The following is a 26,837-nucleotide window of genomic DNA, read 5'->3' as shown; positions in this document are numbered from 1 at the left end:
GTTGTGAACCTGCCAGGTCAAGGGTGACTTAAGAAGTTAAGGGTGATGAAATTTTCTGGTCATAGATCTTGTGGCTGCATTATAAGTACCTGATAAGTGGATGTAAACCCTCTTTTCTAACTAAAGACGGCTGTTCCAGTTTAACATGGATGGCCTCCTTCACTCCTCTTTCAAACCATCTGTCTTCTCTGTCCAGAATGTGAACATTGTTGTCCTCAAAGGAGTGTCCTTTGTCTTTAAGGTGCACCAGTTTTTGTCTCTGAATGTTGGGTCTTGGATTGTCATTAAATTATCAAGGCTATACAAATGTAAGAAGGAATCCATATGTGATACCACTATCACAATTTAAATTCTTCTTGCTCTAGAGAGAATACAGATCATTTTATGTCTAGTTTGGGTCCATCATCAACCTCTTTTAAACAAAAGGTTCAAAATATTACTGCAGTTTTCAATTCTGGCCCTTTCTTTAATGTTCAGGGGACGAAAGTTGTATAGTCTTGTTTCATTCAGTTAAGGGCTGAATCTCTGCCTTGTGCAATTTTTGTCACTATTATAATTCTATTTGTTAGTATAAATATTATAACAATTAGAATTGTTATTTTTTTAAATCAACTACACTATTATTGTTGTTATTATTACTAGTATCATATTATTATTGTGATTAATTTCATCATTGTTACCATTACAGATATTCTCATTATTATCATGACTATTATTATAGGTACAATAATGAAATTATACCACGTACTAATTATCGTTATAGTCACCATGTGAAGCGATTACGTAAAGCTATCTGTTCTGCTTTGTTCCTCCTGCTGGGGGCGACGTTGAGCCTGTTTCTCCTCTTTCAAAGAACATAAAGGATCTGATGAAAAAAAAGGCGAACTTGCCTTCAATTGTCCGAGCCTCACGTCATGGAAAGAGTTACTTTGTTGCAGCGCGCACAGGAATAAAGTCCAGGAGCCAACAGACACCGCGGAGCGTGTTGATACCCGGAGCTCAGGATTGTTTTGGTTGTTTGTTTTGCTGTTTGTGAAACGAGAAGGATCGACCGAAGATGCGCAGGAACCTGTTTACAAGGAAAACGTAGCAAGTTTCAGTCTGAGGGAATGCGGTGCAGGCTCAGAGTGCACAGGGATACCATTACTCATCCCTCTGTTTTTCTTCTCGCCGGACCACTTGGTCTTGGGAATAGTTTCATCACGGATCATTTTTAGGCTCCGTAATGAGAAAGAAGTGTTCAGTAAGTGGAAGACGCGAGATTTCAGTCCAGTTTCAGAGGATTAAAACTACCGTCGGTGCGTTTTGAGGAGATCTTTGGTGAAAACAGTTTTTGGTTTTGAACCTGTTGTGTTTGTGATGCGAAATGAGGTAGAGAGTCCTCCTGCTGTGAGGGATTTATCTTTTCATAGAGCTTTTGTAGGCTGACGTTACTGCTAGAGCTGAAGTAAAACACAATAATAGATCAGCAGCCTCAATGGGCTGAGAACAGACACTTTCTTTGCGGATAGAAGGCACTGTTTTATGTAACTGTTAGAGTCAGATCATTTAGTTTACACAGGCCATCCAGCGCTGCTGCACACCTGATCCAACAGCTGCCATGTCATTTGAGAGGAGTTTAAATATTACAGTGAGCTAGTGTCAAATGTTTCCAATACAGCATGCACCGTGACAGTAGCATCAGTTTAATCTAGGCACTATGTGCATATAGAGTTTTCTGCTTTAGGACCCACTGGAGTTTCAAGATGTCAGTGAAAGCCAAAGCCATCTACACTTTTCTAAGTGAAAACAAAGAGGAGATCAGCATCCAGGAGAACGAAGTTCTGGTGATCTTTGATGAGAACTCTGTGGACGGCTGGTACCAGGGAGAGAACAGTCGAGGGGAGAGGGGTCTCTTTCCTGCATCTTATGTGCAAATTATCCGCACTCGCTCAAACTCTAACGTGACCGACTGCTCCATCAGCCCGGCAGGCTCTTTAGGAAACGACTCCTCATTCTTCCCGTCCACCCCAAATACTCCTCTTCATTTGCAGCCGAGTTACTATGACGATGACGACGACGACTGGGATGACTGGGATGACAGATCCACAGTGGTGGATGATTCTGATCCTGCTAGGAGTCCTGGAGCCAATGGACATGCCAATCAGAGCCCGCTGTCCAACAACCCCAATGTGCACTATCGGGCTAAGACTCCATCTGGACAGGACAGCATCTCCAGCTCCAGGAAGGGCAGCATGGTGGGCAGGAACTTGAACCGATTTTCCAGCTTCGTCCGCTCAGGGGTCGAGGCATTTGTGCTCGGTGACGTCCCCATGATGGCAAAGATAGCTGAGTCGTACACCATTGAGATGGGTCCCCAGGGGCCCTGGTGGAAGGACAACCCACAGCCATTCTCCTGCTCCATTGAAGACCCCACCAAACAGACAAAGTTCAAGGGCATCAAGACCTACATTTCATACCGGGTCACGCCAAGCCACACGGGGCGTCCAGTATACAGACGCTACAAACACTTTGACTGGCTGTATAACCGTTTACTGCACAAGTTCACTGTGATCTCTGTTCCCCACCTGCCTGAGAAGCAGGCCACGGGGCGCTTTGAGGAAGACTTCATCGAGAAGCGAAAGAGGCGACTGATACTGTGGATGAACCACATGACCAGTCACCCAGTCCTCTCCCAGTACGAAGGCTTTGAGCACTTTCTGATGTGTGCTGACGACAAGCAGTGGAAACTGGGCAAGAGACGGGCAGAGAAGGACGAGATGGTGGGCGCACATTTCATGCTGACACTCCAAATCCCCAACGAGCACCAGGACCTTCAGGATGTTGAGGAGCGGGTCGACAACTTCAAGGCCTTCACGAAGAAAATGGACGACAGCGTGATGCAGCTGACACACGTTGCCTCAGAGCTGGTGCGTAAACACCTGGGTGGATTCAGGAAGGAGTTCCAGCGCCTGGGAAACGCCTTCCAGTCCATCAGCCAGGCTTTCATGCTGGACCCTCCCCATAGGTCAGACACCCTCAACAACGCCATCTCCCATACAGGCCGCACCTATGAGAACATTGGAGAGATGTTTGCAGACCAACCTAAGTATGACCTCTTCCATATGCTGGATAAGTTGTCGCTCTACCAAGGCCTGCTCGCCAACTTCCCCGACATCATTCATCTACAGAAAGGTGAGCTTTTCCATGAGTAGTTTCAGTGTGTAAGAGATTTTTCTGACATCTTAGTGAATGTTGTCTGTGGAAAAATCTCATAATTGCATCTGTAGTCATCAGATAGTTGGATGTATCCACACAACCCCAACTGATTTTCATTCCTTTAACTTATTTGAGTTAAATGTCTAAAGACAGCTCTTCATTCAAACTGACAAAATAATAACTTAACTTCTCCAGCCACTTGACCACATAATTAGCTTTTTATACCACACCAATTAGAATTTACGGCAGGCAATGGCTGCGTTGAAGGGAGAAGGACCTTCTAGGTTCCAGCAGATTATTATTTAACCTAAATAACTTTATAGCAAGCAAGTGAAACTCAGTATGAGGAAGTCCTGTATCAGCTACAGTGAGAAAGTGTTTCAAAAGCTTTGTTAACAATAATATAGAGTGTCTGCTAGTAGGAACACGGCAAGCAGAAGGACTGCAGTCATGCTTTGTTACTCAATCTGTGCAGTTTATTTTGTCATGGGTGACAGATTAGGTCAGGTTTTGCCTCCAACGCCTCCCCCTCCGCTCATCACACGCATCGATGCTTGATTCAACATCTGAACCCAAGATCATCCTGTTAGTATGTTTTATGTGTCGCTCAGGGATGTATTTCAGGTCACTCACACATGCTGTTACATTGATTTGCTTTGACAGGCTGTGCAAATGGGTTTGTCATCACTTAACACGATTTGTCAATTTGCAAATTAGTCAGCCGATTTAAACTTTTCTCTGCAACTGTTGTGATGGTCATTATCCAAGCTGAAGTCCCAGATACTCTGTTTTGAAATACTTAAATAATTAAAATACTTAAATAATAAATAATGAAAAATAATTGAAGAAATAGATTCGCACAGTTGAATATTCTAATAGAAAACCGTGCCACAAATGAAATATTCCATATTTCTTAAGCACATTATGCTCAAAAGCACTAATATATTTGACATGATGCAAAATATACACCGGCTGTCAATAGAGACTGAAAATGTGTCAACTTTGTATCTGACCTGCGGTATAAGTAACTAGTGATCACTTCTGTTTCAAACAGGTTTGTCTGTTGTTGTGAAAGTTCTGCTTAAATTCTCCTTTGTTCCGCTCAAAATTTGATGATACAAACAGGCCAGAGTTTTGTTGGAGTATAATGTTACAGCCAGCAGCCGTGATGTGACCAGGACACTTGAGCGTCATTGGCAGGTTGTGTTGTTTGGACTGAGCCGTCTCAGTAGGCGATATGTTATCAGGTTGCCTCAACCACTGAGACAATGGCCTTTCTGGTAATTTGCCTAGTCCTGCGATTTTAAATTGAATCAGTGGGAATTCACATGTAAAGTGGATATATTATGTTGGAATCCTTGTCTTTTAAGTCTAGTGGTTGTGTTGTCAAGACACATACATGCATGTGGTGCTCGACAGACTATTGGTCTGAAGGGATCCCAAACTTTTCGGTCCTTGACGCCCAAAATACCTGTGACAGACTCAAGGTGTGCACACACACTAATAGGCCTACCCCAAATACAAATATAATAACAGCATTAAAGAACAATAGTCATATTATGTTCATGTAATTATGGAAGGGTAGCATAATGCATTTACTGAAAGTATTCTCTATGTATAACCTACTGAGTAAATATATAGCATATAGGAGCAGGGTTTTTTTTAATCTTTTGTATTAGTAATGGCAAATATATGCTATTTTTTATCATTTGAACATTGGGGAACACATGGATTTTTTTGATCTTATATTTACCATTTTGCCAGTCAACATTTTTATTCGATCACCAATAGAATTTATATAAAAAGCTGCCACTTTGACTCTGATGTCCCCTCCTCTTTCTGTCCGTAGTCCCTCTGTAGTCTGGAGCAATGTCCCGCCAACAGCACCATCTGATTGGTTACATGTCAATAATAATGGCTATAAACACTGAAGGATAAATGACGAAATGTTCTCTTCTAATTAACATCAATATCAATGAATGAAGATATTTTAGCAAAGTTTTGTGTGGAAGTTTGTATTAAATTTTGGCATCAAGATTTTAATTTTTCCAGCAAGTAGATGTTTTCAAATATTGGTTATTACTCGTAATTTTTATTGGCATTGGCAACAACTCTTTCCACTCATTTTATTAATTTATGTTATCTCTAAACATATTGTCATTGCTTCTGCTGAAAGTGTAAAATACTTAAGTTTTGATAACTGATGCAGCCTGATGGTGTTTAATGAGTAACTTACTGACCTGAAATCATAAAACACACCACTGTCCTCTAAATACCACTCCTTAATTGACTGTATTTGGGATGACTGGTTTTTGTTGGAGTTCTTTCTTTCATATCCAGTAGTGGAATATTAAGCACTGGACTCTCAGGTTAGCCCTGTTGTTTTTAGGCCAGAGAGAACTGGTACATCCGCATTCTGTGTCAGCTCTCTACCAACGAATCAGCTGATCGGGGTTAGTTCAGGAGGAAGGAAAGGACTGCTACCAGTGAGGAAAGAGTAATGCTGCTTGTAAATGTTATTATCTTCTACAAACAGCTGGTGCTCATTATCACAGAGGTCACTGGTGATACAATTCAGCCAGTTACATTAAGTCACTCCACCCCAGGAATAAATGAGAAAACCACTGCCATCTGAATTAGATTAAAGGGTCAGTCCTCCCAGCTAACACCAAAATAAAATGAATATGTTTTTTCAACCCTGGTGGTGTCACATCCAGAGGTTTTAAAATGATTTCAACACTACAGAGGAAAATGTTTATTCAGCCCCATTATAATGAATAGATTGAGGTGAGTAGCTCAAAGTGGATTGAGATTAAATTAAAAAAAAAAAAACTTGTCTGATGAGAACATATAGACATGTTTATAATGCCTTGTTTTTCAGTCATATTTAACAGAAGTTGGTCAGGTCTCTTGTGTAAAAAACCCAACTTGTGCTTTAGAGACAAACACATGCCATAAACCAGATTAAACAGTGACTGTTTGCAACATCTTATGTTTTAGAATCATGGAGAGAGTGAACATCTAACCTCAATCTTAATAAAGTTTGTTATCATGTGGTAAATGTTCTCAACATCGTTTATAGGGCTGTAGTCAGCTAAAGACAGTCTTGGTCTTCTGAAATTGTACCAACTCTTTAACCAGTCGCTTGGTCTCTAAGTTAAGACTCTGGCCTGCTAGATTTATTAGCCTTAATGAATTTTGAGTCAACAATTAAAACTAGTATTTCTTATATTAAATCATTTGAACTTGATTGTTTTATGCTGAAATGATAACAGTAATCAGCAACAACCATGTTGGTTGCTGAGTTGTGACATATAGACTACTGTTTGCTACGTTTACACTTGACTGACCACCTGTTTCAATAAAATGCAGCCGCACCCATGACTTATGTGACATAGTGTCAACAAGTTTGGAGCCGACTCCAAGTAAAACAGTAGGTTGGGCAGGTATAAAGTTGTGACAGTGTGAGTGTTCACAGGCATCTTGTTTCTTCCACCACCAAAAATAATGAATCCTGGAAGGCTACTGGTGATTTTCTGACCAGTGAGAGCATACGGATCAATGAACTGACCAGATGACCTGAACCTAATACCTTTGGACATGTATTTCTCCACATGCTTTTCCTTTGAAGCTGAATTTTATTCTCATCTCCACACTTGCCAAGACTATGCTTTGAATCAAAAGCTGCAGTTCTTGGCATTCACTTTTCATTTGCAGCTGACTGTTGGCACAGAATGCCTGGTGACCTGATTGACTATTTTAGGTAGGCGAAGCTGCTTTTAGCTCTCATTTAACATTTGAGAAGTTTGCCTTTTTCGTTAAATGAAAATGAACTCTTCAAACTGAGAAATTAAAAGCATGATGTTCTTCCAAAACTCACTGGAAGGAATATTGACAGATTGCTCGAGCCAAGAGACAACAATTGCTGTATATGAGGACATTGTGCAGTGCCTTGTGTTTTTGTTCGGGCGGAGATCTTTTCTCTCTGCTGAGCCTTCCCTGTCGGTCCACATAACTCCCCTTGATGTGACTTGTGTTCTGCTGAACCAGATACAGCTGTAGCAACACTCAGAACACATAGACCTGAGGTTAGCCATTTCCGGTGCGCTCCTCCTCCTCCTCTTCCTCTTCACCCCCTTATTGCTTCTTTCCTGCCTGACTTCACTGAGGTCTATGGGAGCTGATTTCTAACCGTGATCCCGGTGAGCAACAGGAATGTTAACTGGCTTTAAGATGTGGTTGGTAGGCAGTAACCCCATGCTGCCGTTATACAATGGACCTAGGGAGGAGAAGGTTTAGGGTAGTATCAGAAAAACATTAGGGTGTGCTCTGTTTGTCTCTTTGCTTGATTTCTTCAGTCAAAGTTTTGGCTTCTACTCAAGAGATTTTCTCTTTTAATACATGCTATTGCTCAATCTGCAAGTCTTTCCGCAATGAATGATGAATCCCTCTATTGTTATCCTCTTCTCTGGTCTTACTCACCTGTTTTTACCGCAGACGTCCAGATCAGGAACTCTCTGATTGGACAGTTTTGTTGTTTCAGAATCAAAGGCCTTCTGAGGCGGATCTAAGCACTGCCAGATACAACTGTTTCTTGGTAATCCCGATCTCTGAAATTGCGTGCGCTATCTCCTGCTGAGTGTTTGCACTTTCTCTGACTTATTGCACATAATCACGAACTGAGCTCTGCCGGTCTGGTGTTCATCAGGTTTTACATATTAGATGTGAGTTCCCTAGAAGTAAGGATGGACCGACTCCATCTGTATCTGGTATTGGTGAGAGTGAAGTAGATTGTGTTCTGTAGATTTTGTACCTGGCAACAGTCATGGCACTAATCTGAGACAAAAACCACCTTTTGAAGCTTACAAAACCAAACACAATAGAGTGAAACCAACCCGCCCCGCAGTGTGGGTATCAGTCCAATCCGATGTGATCACATGTTGCGTAAGATGAGATCCGAGGTTTCGCTCTGCATGAGGTCTGGATCTGGATCACCTGTTTCCAGAGGATGGCATGTTGAGGAAAGTAAAGCAACATTTACTATGAAACTGTAAAACCAAAACAGACTTTAGCTATTCTCCTTTTGACTACATTGTTTGGACATTTGGATTGTTTTAAAGCATAGAAAATAGTGCTTGTCTTTTCTGTCTTTCAGCCGTTGCACATTTAGATAAAACCTACTGTGATCCGCACCAGAGCAGAGCGTTGTTCAGTCTGAGAATGAACTAACTCCCATGGGATGCCTCCAGCACACCAGCCAGACTTTTAATATGGACAAGAGATTAGTTGTCCTCCATATGGCAACACATTACAAAACCACATGCTGGCTGTATCATTTTGAAGGAAAAGATATTTTGATTTCCAGTTCCTAGTAAATGTGTGTGTGAACATGTTGCAAATTAAAATTCCATGCGCTAGTTACAATACGCAGAAAAATATAGCATTGCCAACAGGTACACAGACTATAATCTGTGAAGTCAGACTTGGGTTTGAGGAGCGTGCAGTGGCCCAGTCATGGCACCTTTTGAACACTGATTGTATGTAATTTGGTTGGCTACTGTACCCTTCGCTGACTGTGGTGACTATGGAGAGCAAACATTCTCTCTCTCCTGTTAGCTTACTCATAAATCTTGACAAAGGCAGGGCCCTTGTCTTTACACACACTGCCTATCCACGTGCTTCTGCATTCCTATCTGTGTTGGCCTAGTGCAGCGTTGTTTCACACTGAAGGAGATTACAGATGTCTTAGAGAACTTCTTTTTTTTTTTATTTATTTTTTTAACCAGCACAGCTCTCTCCTCCTCTCAAAGAATCACAAATTTAATTGCATTAGACTGAAAAAAGGCACGAGGTAAGAGAGGAGTTTGCTAGCACTAGCACTACAGCTATTCAATGCAATTATTTTATATTCTGCCCCACCCATATATGTTACTGAAAATGGAGAAAAACATTAGTGCACAGTGCACCATGATCACGAACTGTGATCATGATGCTATGGTAGAGTCAAAAACCTCTCTGACACAGAACTAACAAAAAAATCATGTGTCACAAAGGTTCGATATTGAGGCATGTTCATAGCTGCTAAAGCTGTGTCTGCTGCATGGGCACACTGATTTACAACAGCCAAGTTGAACCTGGTTGTAGCTATTGACTATATTTAAAGATGGATGAACCCTCTGTGATGTCATCAGTAGTTTTCCTGCAGAGCTGCTTTTTAAGCTCATCGTGGTGGCTCTGGCCATCGCCATCTAGGCAGTCCTGACTACCAGCCAATCCAAAAAATAAGCAAAGAAGTGGAGCGTGAGCTGAGCTGGACCATGAGAACATCTCTAGGACATGAACTGAAATGTGTAACTCATACTGGCAACACCCTAACCTATACACACTTTGAACTCTAACACAAATCAAAAGAGTAAGTTAGCTAGAAACAATGCCCTGTAAATTTGTCATGAATGGGCAAAATTAGCTTTAGCGACCAAAACTGTCTTTAGTACTAGGATATAAACATGTTTAATCCTGCTGTGAAGTTAGACATTTTAGTATGGGGACTATAAGGGGTGACTCACTTTTAAAGCCAGCATCAAGTGGCCGTTTGAGGCACTGCAACTTTTGTGTTAGCTTCATTTTTTAGCCCCACAGGTTGGCTGCAATGGAATGTGACATCTTAGTGCCATGTTCGCTAACAGTACTGCCAGACTTTAATTTTCAAGAAAAGTGTTTATACTTCATGTGTGCATGCTCATATTTAATTGAGTTAAGAGTCTAGTTTTTTATGTTAATTGTATCAGTCAGACACAAACGTTAACTTGATATTTGGGTCCAGCCCTATAGCTCACCATTATAAAAACGGCAGTTGTTATGCTGTGACAAACAGAAAATGGCCCAATGCAGTTAATATTTGCTAATCAAGCAAGATTAACTGAAGCATGAATGGTGTAAAACTACTGTTGACCTGTAATTGTCAATACAGGATATAAAAAGTTTGATACCGTGATTGTTTTGTTTTATATCATGTGACATGAGATGTGCCACGTCTAATACGCCACAGATCATGGATGCTACCCCTGAGGCCTGTACTATGAGGTAGGATTTGAGGTTAGTGAGGTAACTTCAGGTGTAATTGTTGGTTTTCAGCGCTACAAGCTTGGCAATTCATATGGCATACTTAACCTCCTGTGGAGCTGGTGTGAATGATAGTTTTTTGTTTCTTTTTTTTAAAAAATTGCTCTATACTTGATCCCAAAACGGGCTCACCCTGCCAGTGGTGCAGCTGAAAAAACGAGGCTCAACCTGTCATAAACGTCACAAAAATAGGCTGCATCTAAGCCACATATTAATCTAATGTGATACACAATAGTAATTATTGTTGGATCAGCTTGTGCTTTAATGATATGGTAGTGATATTGATAAGCCTATAAACTTCTGAAGCTTTTTGCCAGCTTTCCTTTCTGACTTTGCCTGCAGCAGCTGTGTTGCTTTTAGCCTGTATTATATTTTTAAAGTCCACATATTGGTTTGGAATTATAGTTCTAGTTGTTCTTATGAAAAATATGCGGCTCCGCACTTGTCCATGTTTGGTCATCTGGTGCTATCACTGCTGTTTTATGTGAATGTGCTCGAGCTCAATTCAGAAACTCAGGGCTCACTTACTGAGTTGCTCGTCAGCTTCATGTGACAGCTTAGCCAGACTGTGGTTGTTTGGTTTAGTGAAGCCAGATAATGAAAAGATATTCTGGGTTTGTTGAACTTGCTTTGTAGCGGAAGACACTGGTTGGTATTTTACTTTCTCTCACTGCCATTAGTTGTTTTTCAGTTTGAGTTTCAATGTGGATACTTAACCACAGCAAATTTTTAATATAATGTCATGGACGATGTGTTCTCAGCTTGTTCTACTGCTACCTAGTGCCTCCGAAAATCATGCAACTTAAATATACAATAGTGCCATATTTAGCCTTAAAAGTTCCATATGGTGAAAATCTGTTTCTGTTGTTTTTTTGGTTATTGTAAACTGTGAGGTGCAAAATTAAAGCTGCTTAGATATGCCTTTCTCAGGCCCTTCACAACTAATTACCCTCTCAGCTTTACAAGCTCGCAGAAATTCACCCCAGGTGCAATGCAGCGCCTAACTAGCCAGTAGCCATTCGGCTCAAACTGTGATTGACAGCTCCAGCCATCAGTCATAGACACATAGTGCATGCTTTTCCTGAAGGGGGCGGGAACAGCAGCAGCCAGCCCATTGGTTTTCAGAGCAAAAACAGTCCATTTAAAACAGCCCTAAAGCCAGGGGTTATATAGTCGTAGTGAGATGAATAGTCTTTGCAGTATTTTGAGCTGAAAAACTGAAGAGACATGTGGAGACATGTAAAACTTGGATTAATTTCCTGAAAACGGACCCGCCGAACAGGCAAATCGCTTTTTGTATGAAGTTTGTATGACCTCTCTCTGTCTTGCGTTTGTTTCTTCCTCTGTGTGTGTGATATGCAGAGGATGGGTTGATGGGTTTGTGTGTCTGTATGTGTGGGCTCTACAATAGACCCTCATTCAGTGTACGCCGAGGTAGGCTTCACCACCTAGTGACCCCTAACGGCACAAACGAATGGATGGACCACTTGTTAGCTTAATTCTCTGTTTGCTTGCATTGCCATGAATACATGGAAAATAAAAGTCATTGCCATCTGTATCTGCTCATTGTTGATCAGCTCATTCTTTGGCATTATCTAAACCAGTTAGCTCACTGATTGTTGTCTTGGCTCTCTCTGTAAAGCTAATAATACTTCTACCTCCAGTGCAGCAAAAGTACAGCTGAAGAACCCTCAAATCAATGCAGTTTTTTCCTTGTCTCTGTCACATACAAGTGTTTAGCTGAAATGTATCATTCTTCACATCCATCTGTTAATCTGTTCCACCCCATAACAGATATGAAGCTTTAACTCTCAGAAAGCCTCTGGGGTTTGCCAGTCGTAGCTGCTGTCACGGTAACGCCGGCAGGATGCTTGTGGTTGGCATGGAGACAGCATCCCTCAGAGGAGAGCGCTGTTAGTGGAGCATTGTGGTCTTTTCTTGTGTCAGGATGATGTGTGAGCATTACTGAGCAATCTTCACGGATAGGAAAATAGAAAGGTTTACGTCGGATGTCCACATCACAGGAAGGAATTTATTGTGCTGGCAAGGATGACTAAGATTCTGATCGGCCAAACATCTTTCACCACAGGAACATCTTTTACATTTTTACTCGTGTTGCCTCGCGGAAGCCGCTTACAGTTTTCTCAATGTTTGAGGCTACAGGGTAAACATAGAGAGGAAATTGTACATCCGTTCCATAACAAAAAAGCTGACACTATTAAAAATGAATTTATTGACACAATCAGAAACTCAACAGAAACCCTTCAGGCCCAGAGGGATTACACGAGATCACAGCGCTTTGTCTTACAAATCTGAAAGTAGTTGTAAAAAACTATACAAAGGAAGCTGTGATGTCACACTTCATGTTAACACTGGTCATTTGTTTTGCTTGATATGTGATGATTAAAGTGTTATTTAATGTCTGAACTTTGTGAGGCTGGCTGAGTTTGCAAAGTAAGCTCATAAGAAAGCCATGCATTTGTTCCAAGTGGCAGCTGGAAACCCCAAATAGTTTAATGCAGTCCAGCATTTGATTTTACTGACAACACCCCGTTTTCATACAAATGTAGGAAACCTGAGCTGAAAAGAGACTGAATAAATCCCTTTGCAGAGGAGCATTGAGATAAACACAAGGGTTATTAGCAATAATGAATTATACATGCCTTCAAGAAGCATAGCTGAGCATATCCGTCTCAATAAACAAATGCATCATGATAGCAAAGATGTCAGACACAAGTGTGGATTTACGACGCCATCTGTGTAAATGTGAAGTATATAATAGTTTAAGATCAGACTCGCTCTGCACATTAAAAGGAAGAACATCTGTTGAACATGTCTGTGCATGGCTTCAGTTAGGAGTTTCAGTTGGAGCTTTGGAGCTCTTGGACGCTTCATGTCATATTTCTGTAAGTGTAAATGTTGCAGTCATGGTTACAAAAGTGGTGGATGTGCGCAAAGTAGTATCGAGTGCAGATGAAAGATTTCTGCTGAAATAATTCCCCATGCAGGCCAGATCCTTCAGTGGTTCTGTTTTTTTTTTTTTATCCTATCAGAGGATTTAGGTACTTGTTTCAGTATCATGTTTGCAGAGTGAAAATTGGCTTTGAAGATATATTTTTGTAGCGGATAAAATCAGTTAACACATTCCAACTTGGGACACAAGCTCCAGTTCAGTGTTATCTGGGTCTGTGATTGGCTGCTGTAAACACTATTACTGTTAGCTTAGTCAGCAGTGGGGTTTTTTCATGTTTGTCTATCCTCGAGGCTTTTAAGGCCTACTTTAAATACTGGCAGATACTGCAGAGTTTTTTTTTTGACACTGTCATGCATTCTTGAAGCTCTGCTTCTCTTCTCTTCTCTTCTCTTCTCTTCTCTTCTCTTCTCTTCTCTTCTCTTCTCTTCTCTTCTCTAACTTCCTTCTCCCGTATATTTTCAGCCCATCTGCACATGATGTTCCTTTCCTGTCTTTTTCTTTCCTTTTCTCTATTCCTCTTCCCTCCTCTGTCAAGTTTACATGCAACTCTCAACCTTCGTCTGACTTGGCATCATCAACCACTGGCTTAGTCACACTAGCATTTAAAAACTGCCAAAAACTGTAATGAAATCAGGGAATTTAAACTGAAACACCGCAATTAGTGAATTCAATTTTGTCAAGTTCAAGTCACTGACTGAATCTGTAGCATTTAGCTGCTGCCATCCAAGAGTGCTGTTGTCAACCCAACTGTGATTCGCAGTGTTGTTGGAAAAACTGGTATGCTTCTTGTGACCTTTCAAAACACAAGAAACACTTTGCCGGTTGTTGGTAAAGAAAGGCAGGATTTATTCGGATCCATCTCAAAGGCAAGCACCACAGTGACGGCTTATTTGTAGTGCAGCAATGAACACAAAGCTCTCAACAAGTTTCTAAACAAATGTGTCGACCAAAAAGTCTGAATTCCATATGCAGATAAAAGGATCTGCTTCAGACTGGAACCCCATTCCTCTAAAGGGCATAAGGTCTCTATTTTTGAGCCTGCTTATGTAACACACACGTGTGTGCTAAGCTGGAAGCAATGGTTAACTTCAACCTGAAAATACATTAGCATTTTGTTCCTCTGAAAATGAGCAACCTATAAACTCAAAACTGAGTCAGTTTTTACAACCATATGGTACTGCCGTGCTAGAAAAAAAGAAAATTGTAAATACAATAACTCAGCCATAAACTGCTGAGCTGTTAACCATATGTACAGCACTTGCACAGACTGGTTTTGTGTCAGCTGGGACTAGTAACAGACTGAACTATAATATTGACTTGAAAACAATCCGAGCCATCGCTGGCTGTTGGGGAGTGACAGCAGTGGTGTGTTAAGTTACTGCTGGGACTAATCAGGTGGACTTGAAGTAATGTTCATGCTTAGCTTTGGAAAAAGAGTAAAAGAACTGCATTGTTACCAGTTTTTTACACCTAACTTCACTTAACATAACAAGAAAAGCACTCAGAAAGCGCAGTGATTCTGCCGAAGTTGCTCAGTCACTGTATCAATTCCAACGGCTGAAATCCTGTACAAACTTGTGGCAGAATCACAACACCATAGAATGTGGCCATTTAATTTAGATGTACCACCACAAACAAAATTACGTTGCACCAATTAGAGGAGTGTGTTATGCATGTGTACGTTATGTACGGATACCGAATCTAAATATGTAGCGCACAGTGGAAATTGATGGGACTCAGAAACACCCCCACAATTTAATCAATTGTTCCTTGTATCATTTCTGATGGATAAGTCCCGATAAGTCCAGGACGGCTGATTTTTAGTAGGATCGCAATCGTGATCATCAGCAGGCAGCTGATGTAGTGTTCACTTGTTGTCATAGTTACAGTGACGCCGTGCTGCCATCTCTCACTGGCACAGAAATCATTCACAAATCCATGGATCCAGACTGTAAGCAACATCACTGTCAAAACCTAGTCAATTGGTCCTTGTGTCATTCCTGACCTTCCCTTCCAAGTCCGTTGGTCCGTTTTTGAGTAATGTTGCTAACAGACAGACAAACATATGCCGATCGTCACATAACGGACTGTGAGTTCCTCCTCCAGTTGTGTGAAGTTATTGTCTTATCATCAGTTGAGCTAAATATGTGGCCTTCTAATGCACAGTTAAAGGTGAAATCTGTTCTCCTTTAGAAAGGTCTCTGATATTTTGCTACATGGGTCTAATTTTCTTTGAGCATTTCAAGAAACACATTGAAGGGGAATTCTGGGGTTCCAGAGTCAAACCTTTCATTTCCTGCCTACTGGGGAATTTCTATTCATAAGTTTGTGTGTTTTTTGTTGCCCATGAGTCTATAAGTAAAGTTATGGTGATGTTTGAAAATAAAGTTCCTCTGCTTCTTTTCCGCTTTAATTCGAGAGGACACTTGCACATGTTGCTTGACCTTTCAGAGATTCATGGGTTGTGCTTATCTTTTACAACTGGTCTATGGAATGAACATTAGATTGTTTTTCAGCACACATACAGAGCCGACCAAGGAAATATTCACCAAATGTAACAAAAAGTGTGTTGGATTAGGATCTCATGATCTGCCTTTCTTTGCTAGTTCACTAACTGTTAGCAAGCTTGTTGCCTCTGAGAGTATCACTTCCACTACTAGTAGTGGGACACAATTTAAAAAAAATAGCTAATTGATTGGAGGCTTTGTAATTAATTAATCGTATTTTATCTCATAGCAATATATGACACAATAAGCAAAGTTTTTCGATTCAAACTAATTTTGGTTGATGACTGAATCGATGAATAGAGATATACAGGAACTTTAACAACAAAATGTTTGTTTCATTTATAGTTGTCTGTGCATTTTTCATCTGTCTGCTACATTCACAGAGTACTGCAAATTCAAAGTGCAAATATCGCGATTATATTCAACATTTTAAAAAAATTTTGAAAACACAAGCACTTTCAATATCTTTAAAAGTGGTTTATTGTGGGCTGGCTACACCGTTTGCCAGTACCATCTGTCAATTTCCCACATACCATTCATTATATATGTGAAACGCACCGCATTGAGTGCTGGTTGCGTTGTGCCACAATTGGCAAACAGACTTTAAGTTCATTACTGACACCTACTGGGTTGGAGTGTTCATCAGTGTTACCAGTGTGTCAGAAATTACGAAAATGAGGAAGATGCGATTAAATGTGTAACTCTTTGGTGCGCTATGTTTTTTGTAGCTAATTAATCGAAATTAACGTGTTAAATTTCCAGCCCTAGTTACCAGGCTTTTTGCGCTGTTGCCACTCAGCTGCTGATTGTTTCCAGTGGTCACTTGTGAAAAATCTTCTGCAGCCCACTAAGCATTGTCCTTGTATATCACCTTTATATAGCAGATTGCTGTAAATCTGTTGATAGGATGCCATCCAGTGCAAATAAGATCAGTTTCGTGTTCGTAAATTCTCCCCAGTATCTAGAAAATATAGTTTTATTTTGCGACGCAGTATGAACTCTTCACTAATCTGTCTGGGCTAGAAAACTTTTTGGCTCATGAGTTATGCAGGTAAGGAATTTTTATTCAAGTCTCAGCCAGTTAGGCAGTTCTTCTTATCACATCCATGATGTACAGTCCTGAAAACAGAATGTCAGGGGTAAGTAGCTCAGTAAGCTACACAGATAGTATGGTGCAGACTTGCCTGTGTGTTTGCTTTTGGTTGCTAACTAGTTCACCAGTCATCTCTGCGACATGATGTCGTATTTAAAACCCATTTACCAATGTTTTCATACTTACGTTTGAGAGATAAACAAGGAACAAATCCCTCATCAGTTCACTGTGGTGCTTGTCACAGACGTCAGCCCCTACGAACACAAACACACATTCTCAGCCCTTTACTAATGGTCAGTGTTTTGTGGCGACAAGCCTCATTTGTCTCCAGCTGAAAAATGTTTCTGTTTACTAGTCTGTCCGGTGTGAAAAACATCCACTAATCTTACTCAGTCACGTTGGTCCTTCCTGTGTTTGAAATCTCTGATCCAAATTCCCAGAGTAGTTTATTTTACAGAACACTGATGAGTCACTCTGATTAGGCAGATTCAAAATGGAATATTCCTCTCTGTTTTCTTGCCAGTATTTGAACATTTTGAGCTTTCACACTTCCGCTTTTTGAGCTCAATCTGTGTACTACCAATGTATGAAGTGTTTCAGTCACCAACCGCAGCACTTTGGATTGGACTTGAAAACGTTATGTCGTCAGCTGCGAGATATTTTTTCCTTTTACTTTCGGCAGGGAGAAATTTCCCAGTCTTAAAGGAAAAATAAGGGTGTTGTGTGTTTTGTGGTTTGCTTTGCGGCGGTGAAATAATTCCATACTAGTAGCTGTGCTGTCTCTCACACACACGCACACACACATCTCGAGAGAATTGAGAAGCTGTTTTCTTCAGAAGTTGAGATTGCATTCAACTTGTCTTCTGAAGGGAGAGTTTAGTTTCTGAGGAAGTGTATCTAGATTAGGGGTCATTTTAGTTCATCACAAATATTTACATTTAACCAGGAGGTCTCTTGAGATTAAAATCTCTTTTATGAGGGAGATCTGACCAAGAGGGTACGCCAGAATAAAGTTTCCTACAATTCTAAACTCAAGCCTGACAACTACAGGCGTGACACCAAAGTAAAGCACAAGAATGAATAATATATATATATAATATAAAACAAAACCCAATTTAGGAATAGTAATTGCACTCCTCTGTTACACATTTTTAGACCAAAGTGTGAAACTCTCTCTGGGAGACAGAATCATTTAGCTGTAGTGTTTTCTCAGGATTATTCCATGACCAGGGTACAAAATGGGAGACGGCCATTCTACTAAGCAAATAAACGTTTCCCAGTTTTGGAGCATAATTATTTCTGCCAGAAGAAAAAAAGACTAATTACTTTGTGAGAAAAAAATGACCACAGCGTGGGCTTTAATGCTTCAAGCACCAACTTAGATTTTTACAATGAAAAAGTGAGCCTTTTGTAGATTACTATCCTCCCAGGCAACTAATTAATGCTACATATCACCCCATAAATATGCTTCTAATGCTATAATCTCTTTTCAAACAATTGAGACCAGTAGTCCTCATATCAGCCCATGTTACGTTCTGTTGATCAGCTGCATTTACATTGCAGTTGTCAGCAGATTTATACAAACCAACCTCAGCTGAAGAGGCTCTGCTTTAATGATGTCTCATCTTAAGGGTTTAACAAGAAGTATGACTTAATGAACTGTGACTGGAAACCGCTCTCCCAGCTGAGAAGGAGTTAAAATTAGACTCACTTGAGCTTCAACTGCTGCGTGTTAATGTCTAGATCTTAAAAGAATCTGCAGCCTCTGGAGAAAAAATAACGCTGACGTTGCTTAACAAGAAGTCAGACATAAGGAACTGGGCAAATGTCATCAACACCAAGGCATCAGTAGCACACAACCACCACATGCTGTAAGCAAATACAAGTATCTTAAAGAGAGATTTCCATCATCAGATTTTGGGACACACAGACAGAAGATAGATGTCAAGTTGGAGAAGGAGTGCACTTCCTGAATTTGCCCTGCAGTGACCTCAGGCCCAGGGAGGCAGTGGGAAAGAAGAATTTAGCAGATGTCTGAGTTCAGTCGCCCGTAGGGGTTTGATGCTAGTTAATCTCAACTGTCCTCATTCTTTCTCTCCTCACACATACTAAACTAGATGGTGTAGCTGCAGATCTCAAAAAGGCTTTTAAAGCCCTATTTGTTGTAAATGTGTTTGTACACCGACACACACAGACACTAAAAGTGAGCATTGCAACAGTGGATAGTATGAGCAGGAGGCTCTTTAATCCTTTTTGTATAATTTTTTGTCAGTGTCATCAGACCTGTGGTAAATACTTTTGCTGCAAGCTGCAAGAATTAGCAAAAACTGAATTGGACTTAAATTAATTGTTTTAAATTGGTTAATCTATCTATCCACTTTCTGTTGATTCTCTGGGTTCAGATCCCAGTGATTTAATTAATTACATCATTAGGAATAATTGCTCTGCAAAGGCAGAGACAGAGGTGTGATCAGTGCTGCTTGTTTATATGTCTGTTAGAACCCAACAAATGCTGGATTTTTGCAAATTTGGAATCGATATATCATAATTAAATATATGGGGTCATTGTTTATTAACTCTAGCAATGTATTTCACACTACATAGTTTGCAACTTACTGTGAAGACACTGCTTGACTCCACACCACTGTCTACTCAGCTGTGCTATGTACTCTGCTGCATGTGCTGCAGTCAGTAGAATTGGAAACAATGGAATCACAGCTGCTCTGCTAAAGACTTTGTGATGGCCCAATTTCTGAATCTCCCCAACCATATTTTTCTGTATTTTGTTCTGCTTTTTAAAAGAAAAAATTGTATGTCTCATAATGGACAGCATAAGCAATATAGATAATGGTATATCTGTGTTTGGCCAGTATCGGGCGTTGATATCAGCTGACTGATTGATTAAGCTCCTATTGTTTGTCTGTTTGTCAGCAAGATCACGCAAAATCTATGAGGTTGAATTTAATAAAAGTTGGTGCAGAGGTGTAGCATAGGCACAAGAAGAACACATCTAATTTTGGGGGTGGATCTAGACCACTTCCATTAAAAGTGCCAGATAGGGCATTGACTTTGGCTGAGGGTGCCCTGTCCAAATGCCCTTCTAGTTATTTTAGACCACTGGGAAGTACTGGAAAATGTGATATAGTAATAAAGAATTCTTGGCTGTATCGTCCCTAGTGGTTTTCTATTGTACTTTCATACTTTTGCTGGTGTGCTTGTGAAACACATATTAAATTGCATTCAGTCATATTAAAAAGGTCTTAAAACGTCTCGTGAAATGTGCACAACCCTGTTTGAAAGCCTTACTTTTGTTGTGTTTTCAGCTTTCCTGCATTCTTCTTTCCTTTCCTTTCCTTTCCTTTCCTTTCCTTTCCTTTCCTTTCCTTTCCTTTCCTTTCATTCATTTGCCCTGCCCTGTCTTGCTGTTACTCCCCGTCTTTAACCCCTGTGGAGAACTAATATATATCCAGCACACACCCATGAATCTGTCACATGTGAACTGTGCGGTAGCTGGTCTGGTCGGGCAAGATAAACAAATCTAGTGACTCTCCAGACTACTGGCTTTGTATCATCTAGCATTTGGTAACAGGAGGGAAAAGAGGCCGAAAGCCTGTAGTGCAAAGGAGGTTTTATTTTGTGTTCTGAGGTTTTGTCCTTTTTCTTCTTTCTGTGTGAAGTTAGAGCATATTTAGCTGCAAGCATGAGCTGCTTTGTGATGAGATTTTGCATCAGCTGAGCCAAAAATGTTGAGAGGAATTGTTTTTTAGAATGGAAGGAAATCAAAGCAGCCTCACATTTTGGTATCCAACATGTAGCGTTTAGTTTTGCATCAAGTTAGAGAACAAATTTAGCTGCAAGGGGGAGTGCATCAAGCTGTATTTGTTACGAGATTTTTGCATTATTCCTACATATACACATTCAAGAGGGCCTTTCCTTTATGTCCTACAGACATGCTATCTTTTGATGCACATTCTCCTCTCATGTGGAAAACAGAATACATGAATGTAGGTCAGCACCACAGACTGAAGTCCACACGCCTCCTCTGCTGGAATAGTCTGAAAAAGCTGTTCATGCTTTCCCACACTTCTGCCAGGAATTCCATACCAAGTGCAGTGTAGCATGACCTCACAGATACCGCTAATGGATAAGACTTCGGCGGGAGGATTAAAGACAGAATACTTGCTTGTCCAAACTAGTCCACATAGCTAGATTGTCTGCTCAGAAAATCTGTCTTCTTCCCGGTGTGAAGATCAGGTTATATGAGATTGAGACAGACTCGCTAATCTGATGTGAAATGCAGCACGGCCACATGCCACTGGGCTGCCATGTTCTGCACTCAGGAAGTGAAATCATAGCAGTCTGGCTGGATGCGGTTCCAACTAGTCCTCGTCATCCTGAAACTAGACATTTGGTATGCAGTGAAACAAGAAGTGATTGTGTGGTGCGTTCGCTACTCTGCCTATAAAGTGTAGAGTTTACGGTAGTTAATTTCTTGGGGGCAAGTTGCAGTGTTGGTCACCATTAATATTAGCATAATCTTACACTAGCAGGTTTTTATGTGGCATGTCATACTGCAATGCAGACCCACCCAAGTTTCCTTTTATGATTTTTTTTTTATTGCAAACATTTTACAGCTATTTAGTGACAAAGAAAAGTGAGGAGAACTGACTTTAAAGAGTATGTTTACCAAAATTATGCAATAAAAAATATTTAAAATGCAGCAAGTATTGTTTTATCTCCCCAGTTTATCTTTTAGGGTTAAGCCTTCATACAAATACAGTGGAGACACCTGGAAATATGTTCTGCAGAACAATCAAATCATGTATGAAGGTCCAATTTCATGCCCCTTATAAGAAGTCGATGTAAGTCTCAGACATCCCCAAAATATATATTTTAATAGCAGCTCAAAATACCTCATGGATGGTTAATTGTGAGAGCCCAACAGGCTGTAAACCTAAACAATTCACTCCTAGACCTGCTTTCTGTGAAGGAAGGAACAAGCGAATGGTTGTGTTTCATAGTTTGTGGGTCCATAAACACACAGGGCCATATGTATATACTGTATGAAAGTAACTGTTACTGGATTTTGCACAGTGTGGCGTCTTAAAATAGTCCATCAGAAAAAGCAACCCAGACTCAACGTTCCTCTGGATAATCCCCAGAACTGTGTTCTGTTAGAAAGCAGCTCCAGTGAAAATGATGGACGGTGTACTCTGTAGAGTGTCTAATGGAAGCAGTGCAAAATGTTTCACTCCCATGTTGCAATTGGACTTTTAATGTAGTGTTTTTTTAACACAACAGAACACATGCAAAACCTGCTGCCTTCTGTTTGCTTCTACTGTCTATGAGTGATAAACAGTGTTTTCCTTTGCATATGGGTGGAGGCAGAAACCTCAGATTGATATCTCAGTTACAGAGCAAGTGAAGCCAAAACAAATCCCTATTACCACATACCGCAGAGGTAAATGAGAAGCTGTTGTCATTTGGATGCACTGGCTCTGCAACTTCTGGTGCTGTGTTTGGCTTCTATCCATCCTTCTGTGCAATAACACAGTTTACTAAAATGTTTGTGTACTTTTTTTCTCTCAACTCAGGCGCCTTTGCCAAGGTGAAGGAGAGCCAGCGGATGAGTGATGAAGGGAAGATGGACCAGGACGAGGCCGACGGCATTAGGAAACGCTGCCGGACTGTGGGGTTCGCCCTCCAAGCAGAAATGAGCCACTTCCATCAGCGGCGGGAGGTGGACTTCAAAGACATGATGCAGGCCTACCTCAGGGAGCAGATAGCCTTTTACCAGCGTGTTGTCCAGCAACTGGAGCGCACCCTGCGCATGTACGACTGTTTGTAAAGACACCAAACTGCTTTCTGGGTCAAGATGCCAAAAAAAAAAAAAAACACAGAAGAAGAAATGGAACATTCAAGTCTTGACTCCTTCATTAAGGCGCTTTGTTCAGTTTGAAAGACTTCAGACGAATTAAGCAGTAGTTACTGGAAAGACATTTAAAGCCAGTCAGTCTTTCACTTTGATGGATTCAAAGTCTTTTTTCTTGTTTTCTTTTTTTTTTTTTTTTTTTAAAGAACCTACTGTATCTTTTATTTCTAAAATACACACCACATCAGCAATGTCACAGCATATTGTTTATTTTACATAATTTAAGGTGTTTGTAACTTTAAAGTAAGATTATAGGTTTCAAATTCATAGTGGATCTTTAGTTGATCGTTCTATAGTGTGACACATTAAGCCATGAAACGGGTTCTGTTTTGAAAATGTCCCCTTGTCTCCCACGTCATGCACTTTGGCTTCTCCAGGAATCAATTCCAGTTACACCCAAATTCCTTGAGAACAACACATATTCTGGTTTATTTAACAACCTGTAATAAACATTCCAGGTGTTTTTAAACCTTTTAGGGGTTTATTATAGTCAGTTAATTTCCTAATCAGTCCATTCTGGCCAAACAGGTGCACTGTACACTAAAGTGGAATTGTACCATCGTCTTGTCGAGTGCTCATCTAACTCAGGTGTTCACTTCTTTGAACTTCATGTTAGTTGTTACAAGTCACAAATGCCTGTCTTAACTTTGCACCACATCAAAGTCTTACTAGTAATGTGTAATTCAGTTTATTGAGTTAATTTTCTTATTTTTTGTAAAAAAAAAATGCAGTACGTGTGTTTAAGGCACTGCAGCATTCTGATGGAATAGTTTTACGTGGACCATTTGTCTGTAGCGTGGCTTGTGTTTTTATAAGGTGAATTGTTGGAATGAGCTGACTTGAGACAAGTTTGCACACATTTTTATATACTATTTGGTCATAGTGAGTGGGAGTGTTTATGCTGTGTGGGTGAACGAGTGTAATGAGTCAAGAGCCGTGCAGATCAGTTCCCTTGTCCGAGGTGGAAAAACATAAACATGTGTCTTTATATGTAGCAGCAGGTTTGTCTGTATGTTTTATGTGAAAAATGTTCAGAGAGTTGAAGCAGATCATGTAGTTGTGAGGCAGAACATTAACTTTAATCATGTGGATGACACAAGACGAAATTCTTATTTCTGTATCACCCCACTTTGTGTCTAATTCATTCTGGATCAACCATTTTGAAACATCTAATGCACAAAAATACACAGAATTCAGATTGTCTCCATACTTCAGCCACCACAGCATAAAGAAAGACATGTTTGCTTTCTTGCCATGAGTTTGTTGAGCAGCATACTCATGTCCGACTATGTGTGCATATGAAGGGACAGTTATCAGATTCTTAGCTTAGCTTAGCTTAGCTTAGCTAATTGGAAACTTGACAGAACTTGCCTGGCTGGCTACTGCTGTCAAATTTCAACTATCTGCTTGTGAAATACTTATCAGTTTAAAAAAAAAAATCTTAAGTCTGTAGAAAATGTATCAACTACTATGAGGTGTTTTGTCACTGCATCTGGTCAAGAAATAGTTCAACACATTACCCATTGTAAATCTGTAAAACTCCACAGTTCACTTTCACACTTTTTACAACTTTGTCTTAAAACCTAGTTCAGAGATCTCAATCCATAAAGCGGACTAAGAAAGACAGCATGCTAAAGGAAGAGGCAGCTGCTAGAAATGTTAGCATGACTGCGTTATCCATCCTGCTAGAGGACTACAAAGTGGCTCTTTCTGCAAAATTCAAAATGGCCACCTCTGCCATTAAATCTAAAGTTAACCTGGAGCAAGCGACACTAATTCAACCATGTGCACTGTATCATTTGGGGTGAAGTCTAAAACCTTGATTATGCTTCATTGCGGATGCTCACACAGACAGCTGTAGACACCTGTGGGCACAGACTTCTTGTTACTATGACTCCTAGTTGTTGCTATTATGCTACTTTTCTTGTCCATGGTAGTCCACATAGAGGACGTCATTCCGTACATGAACAGTGGATCATGTGTAGTTATTCACTGCATGTACAGTACTGCTGAACTTCCAACTACTGGCCTTTTAGCATAGTCACTGTACAGACTGTGTGAAAGCAAATTTTAGACAATATTAGAAGGGGTTCGCATGAACGTAATTTCACATGACCCGTAGTGGACGGTCTCGCATTTTCTTCCCCAAGGCAGACTCGATCAGAAAATGCCTACAACAAGAACTTAAAACCTCAAGACCTGAAACTGCTGTAACAACATCTGCATCCTCATATTTTGTTTTCTTTAGATAGAGCCAGGCTAGATCTTTCCCTGTGTTTCCAGTTTTATGCTGAGCTAAACCAAAGTCCTTCTCGAGTGAGTCTCTCCACCTGACAGCCGTGGCCTGCTATTTTATGCTAGCAAGACCAGGTCCCTGTCTAAGTTAATGCAGAGAGAGATCACTGCGACAAAAAAACTGTATGTATAGTATCACCACTCAAATCTGACTTAATAAACTTTGGTGACTTTATGCCGCTATACTTCTACTAAGCAGGCATCAGTGTAGCAACATGATTGGCTGGATGGATCAACTGTTATGCAGTAGATGATTGGCTGCTTTAGGGTAAGGGTGGGACATGTGTCATACAACTGCCATCTCTGGCTTTATGGAATTCTGTCATAGATTTCTATTCAGAATTCTTGATGTGTTGAGGTTCTTCTAGGTTATAACATATCAGGCTAAACTAACCATCTGGCTGTACCCGACTGGTTTTCATCTAACATTCTCAAAATATAAAACTATTCCTTTAAAATATTCCCTTTACCGTATAGTTTTTCCAGCTGTGATTACAAAGTGCTACTTTCTGCCCACTGTTAAGAAACTTCCACATTCAGAGTGCAAAATTTTCCACACTTAATAAGATTTGAGTGACTGTGAGAATTCAGGTTCCACTTCTCTCCGCCTGAGCAAGAGGAGCTGCTCAAGTAACATTACTCATCCTGTTTAACAAGAGAAAAATTTCATGGCAACTTGCGGTTTAGACGAGACTATCTTTAGCGTTGTGTCGCCCGTAGTCGTTTATGTGGAGCCTTCGCTGCAGTTACAAGCATTACCTCAGCAAGTGTAGGGAATGTTTTTGTAAGCTTCTCCTCAGTTGTGATACACAGATTCTTCACTAGGATGGTGGAGGGTTTGATCTCTTGGCGGTGTGTTTGGGTGAAAAGTGGAATGAATAACTTTTCGTGAAATGTGCGTGGTGATCTTTGGTCTATTGGAACTTTATTATGAGTCTCCCGTGACAACAGAAAAAGTGCTGGCTCAGCGTGCAGGTTTCTCAGTAAACAAATGGTCTGTGTGTGTGTGTGTGTGTGTTTGTGTGACTCAGATCTGAGTGCCGTCTCAGTTACTGGTACTGTTTCAGTCCACATCTGCAGCCTTTAACTCTTTGCTGTCTAAATGCAATGCTGTTTGTGTGTTTTGTTTTGTTTTTTTAATTTGAACCAACCTTTGCTTTTCATGCCTACATTTTTTTTCGGTCAGCACCTGTGCTCATTTGCAGTTTTTTTTCTAAAGACCAAAGACGTCTGCGATTTTCTGCTGCTCTACTTGATTTGGTTGTGAAAATAGATGTGCTCTCTGGTTTTGTAATTGAATCTGTTCTGCTCTGAGGGAAATGTGAAGAGAGCATTTTTTTGGGGGGGGGAAACTACAAAAAGAGAGAAAAAAAGACATTCCACAAAGAAACTATCATAGACACCAAAGGCTAAGACAGGTTTTTGGTTAAAGAAAGACATGCAAGGTGCAAAAAGGAAGAGAGAAAAACCATTAGCAGATTGGATTGTTTTCATCATGACTTTCCTCTCATGTTCCAAAGCTGCATGATAAGTTAAATGCCAGGCATTTCACGCAGGTGACTGTTTCTTAACATGGATGTGTGACTTAGTGAGTTGCAGGAGCTCTGTGCCTAGCTTCTGTCTCTGAAATAACAGATGGTGATTTTCAGTAAGTAATTTGTCACTTGATTTAAGGGACGGGGACGTATAAATCTTAATAAAAAGTACTGATGGTGA

General features: G+C 40.4%; 1 protein-coding gene across 1 annotated transcript; it reads left to right on the top strand.

The window, feature by feature from the left end:
• Window positions 1-825: 825 nt before the first annotated feature.
• snx33 (sorting nexin 33) lies at window positions 826-26,837 on the top strand. Its single transcript, XM_022204871.2, has 2 exons — window positions 826-3,174; window positions 22,489-26,837. The coding sequence occupies exons 1-2, from the start codon at window positions 1,746-1,748 to the stop codon at window positions 22,740-22,742; spliced, it is 1,683 nt and encodes a 560-aa protein (XP_022060563.2). The 5' UTR covers window positions 826-1,745; the 3' UTR covers window positions 22,743-26,837.

The sequence above is a fragment of the Acanthochromis polyacanthus genome, chromosome 8 (genome assembly GCF_021347895.1).
Source record: "Acanthochromis polyacanthus isolate Apoly-LR-REF ecotype Palm Island chromosome 8, KAUST_Apoly_ChrSc, whole genome shotgun sequence".
NCBI lineage: Eukaryota > Metazoa > Chordata > Actinopteri > Pomacentridae > Acanthochromis > Acanthochromis polyacanthus.
Note: the sequence above shows the minus strand (reverse complement) of the source record. Positions and strands in the feature narration are given on the sequence as shown.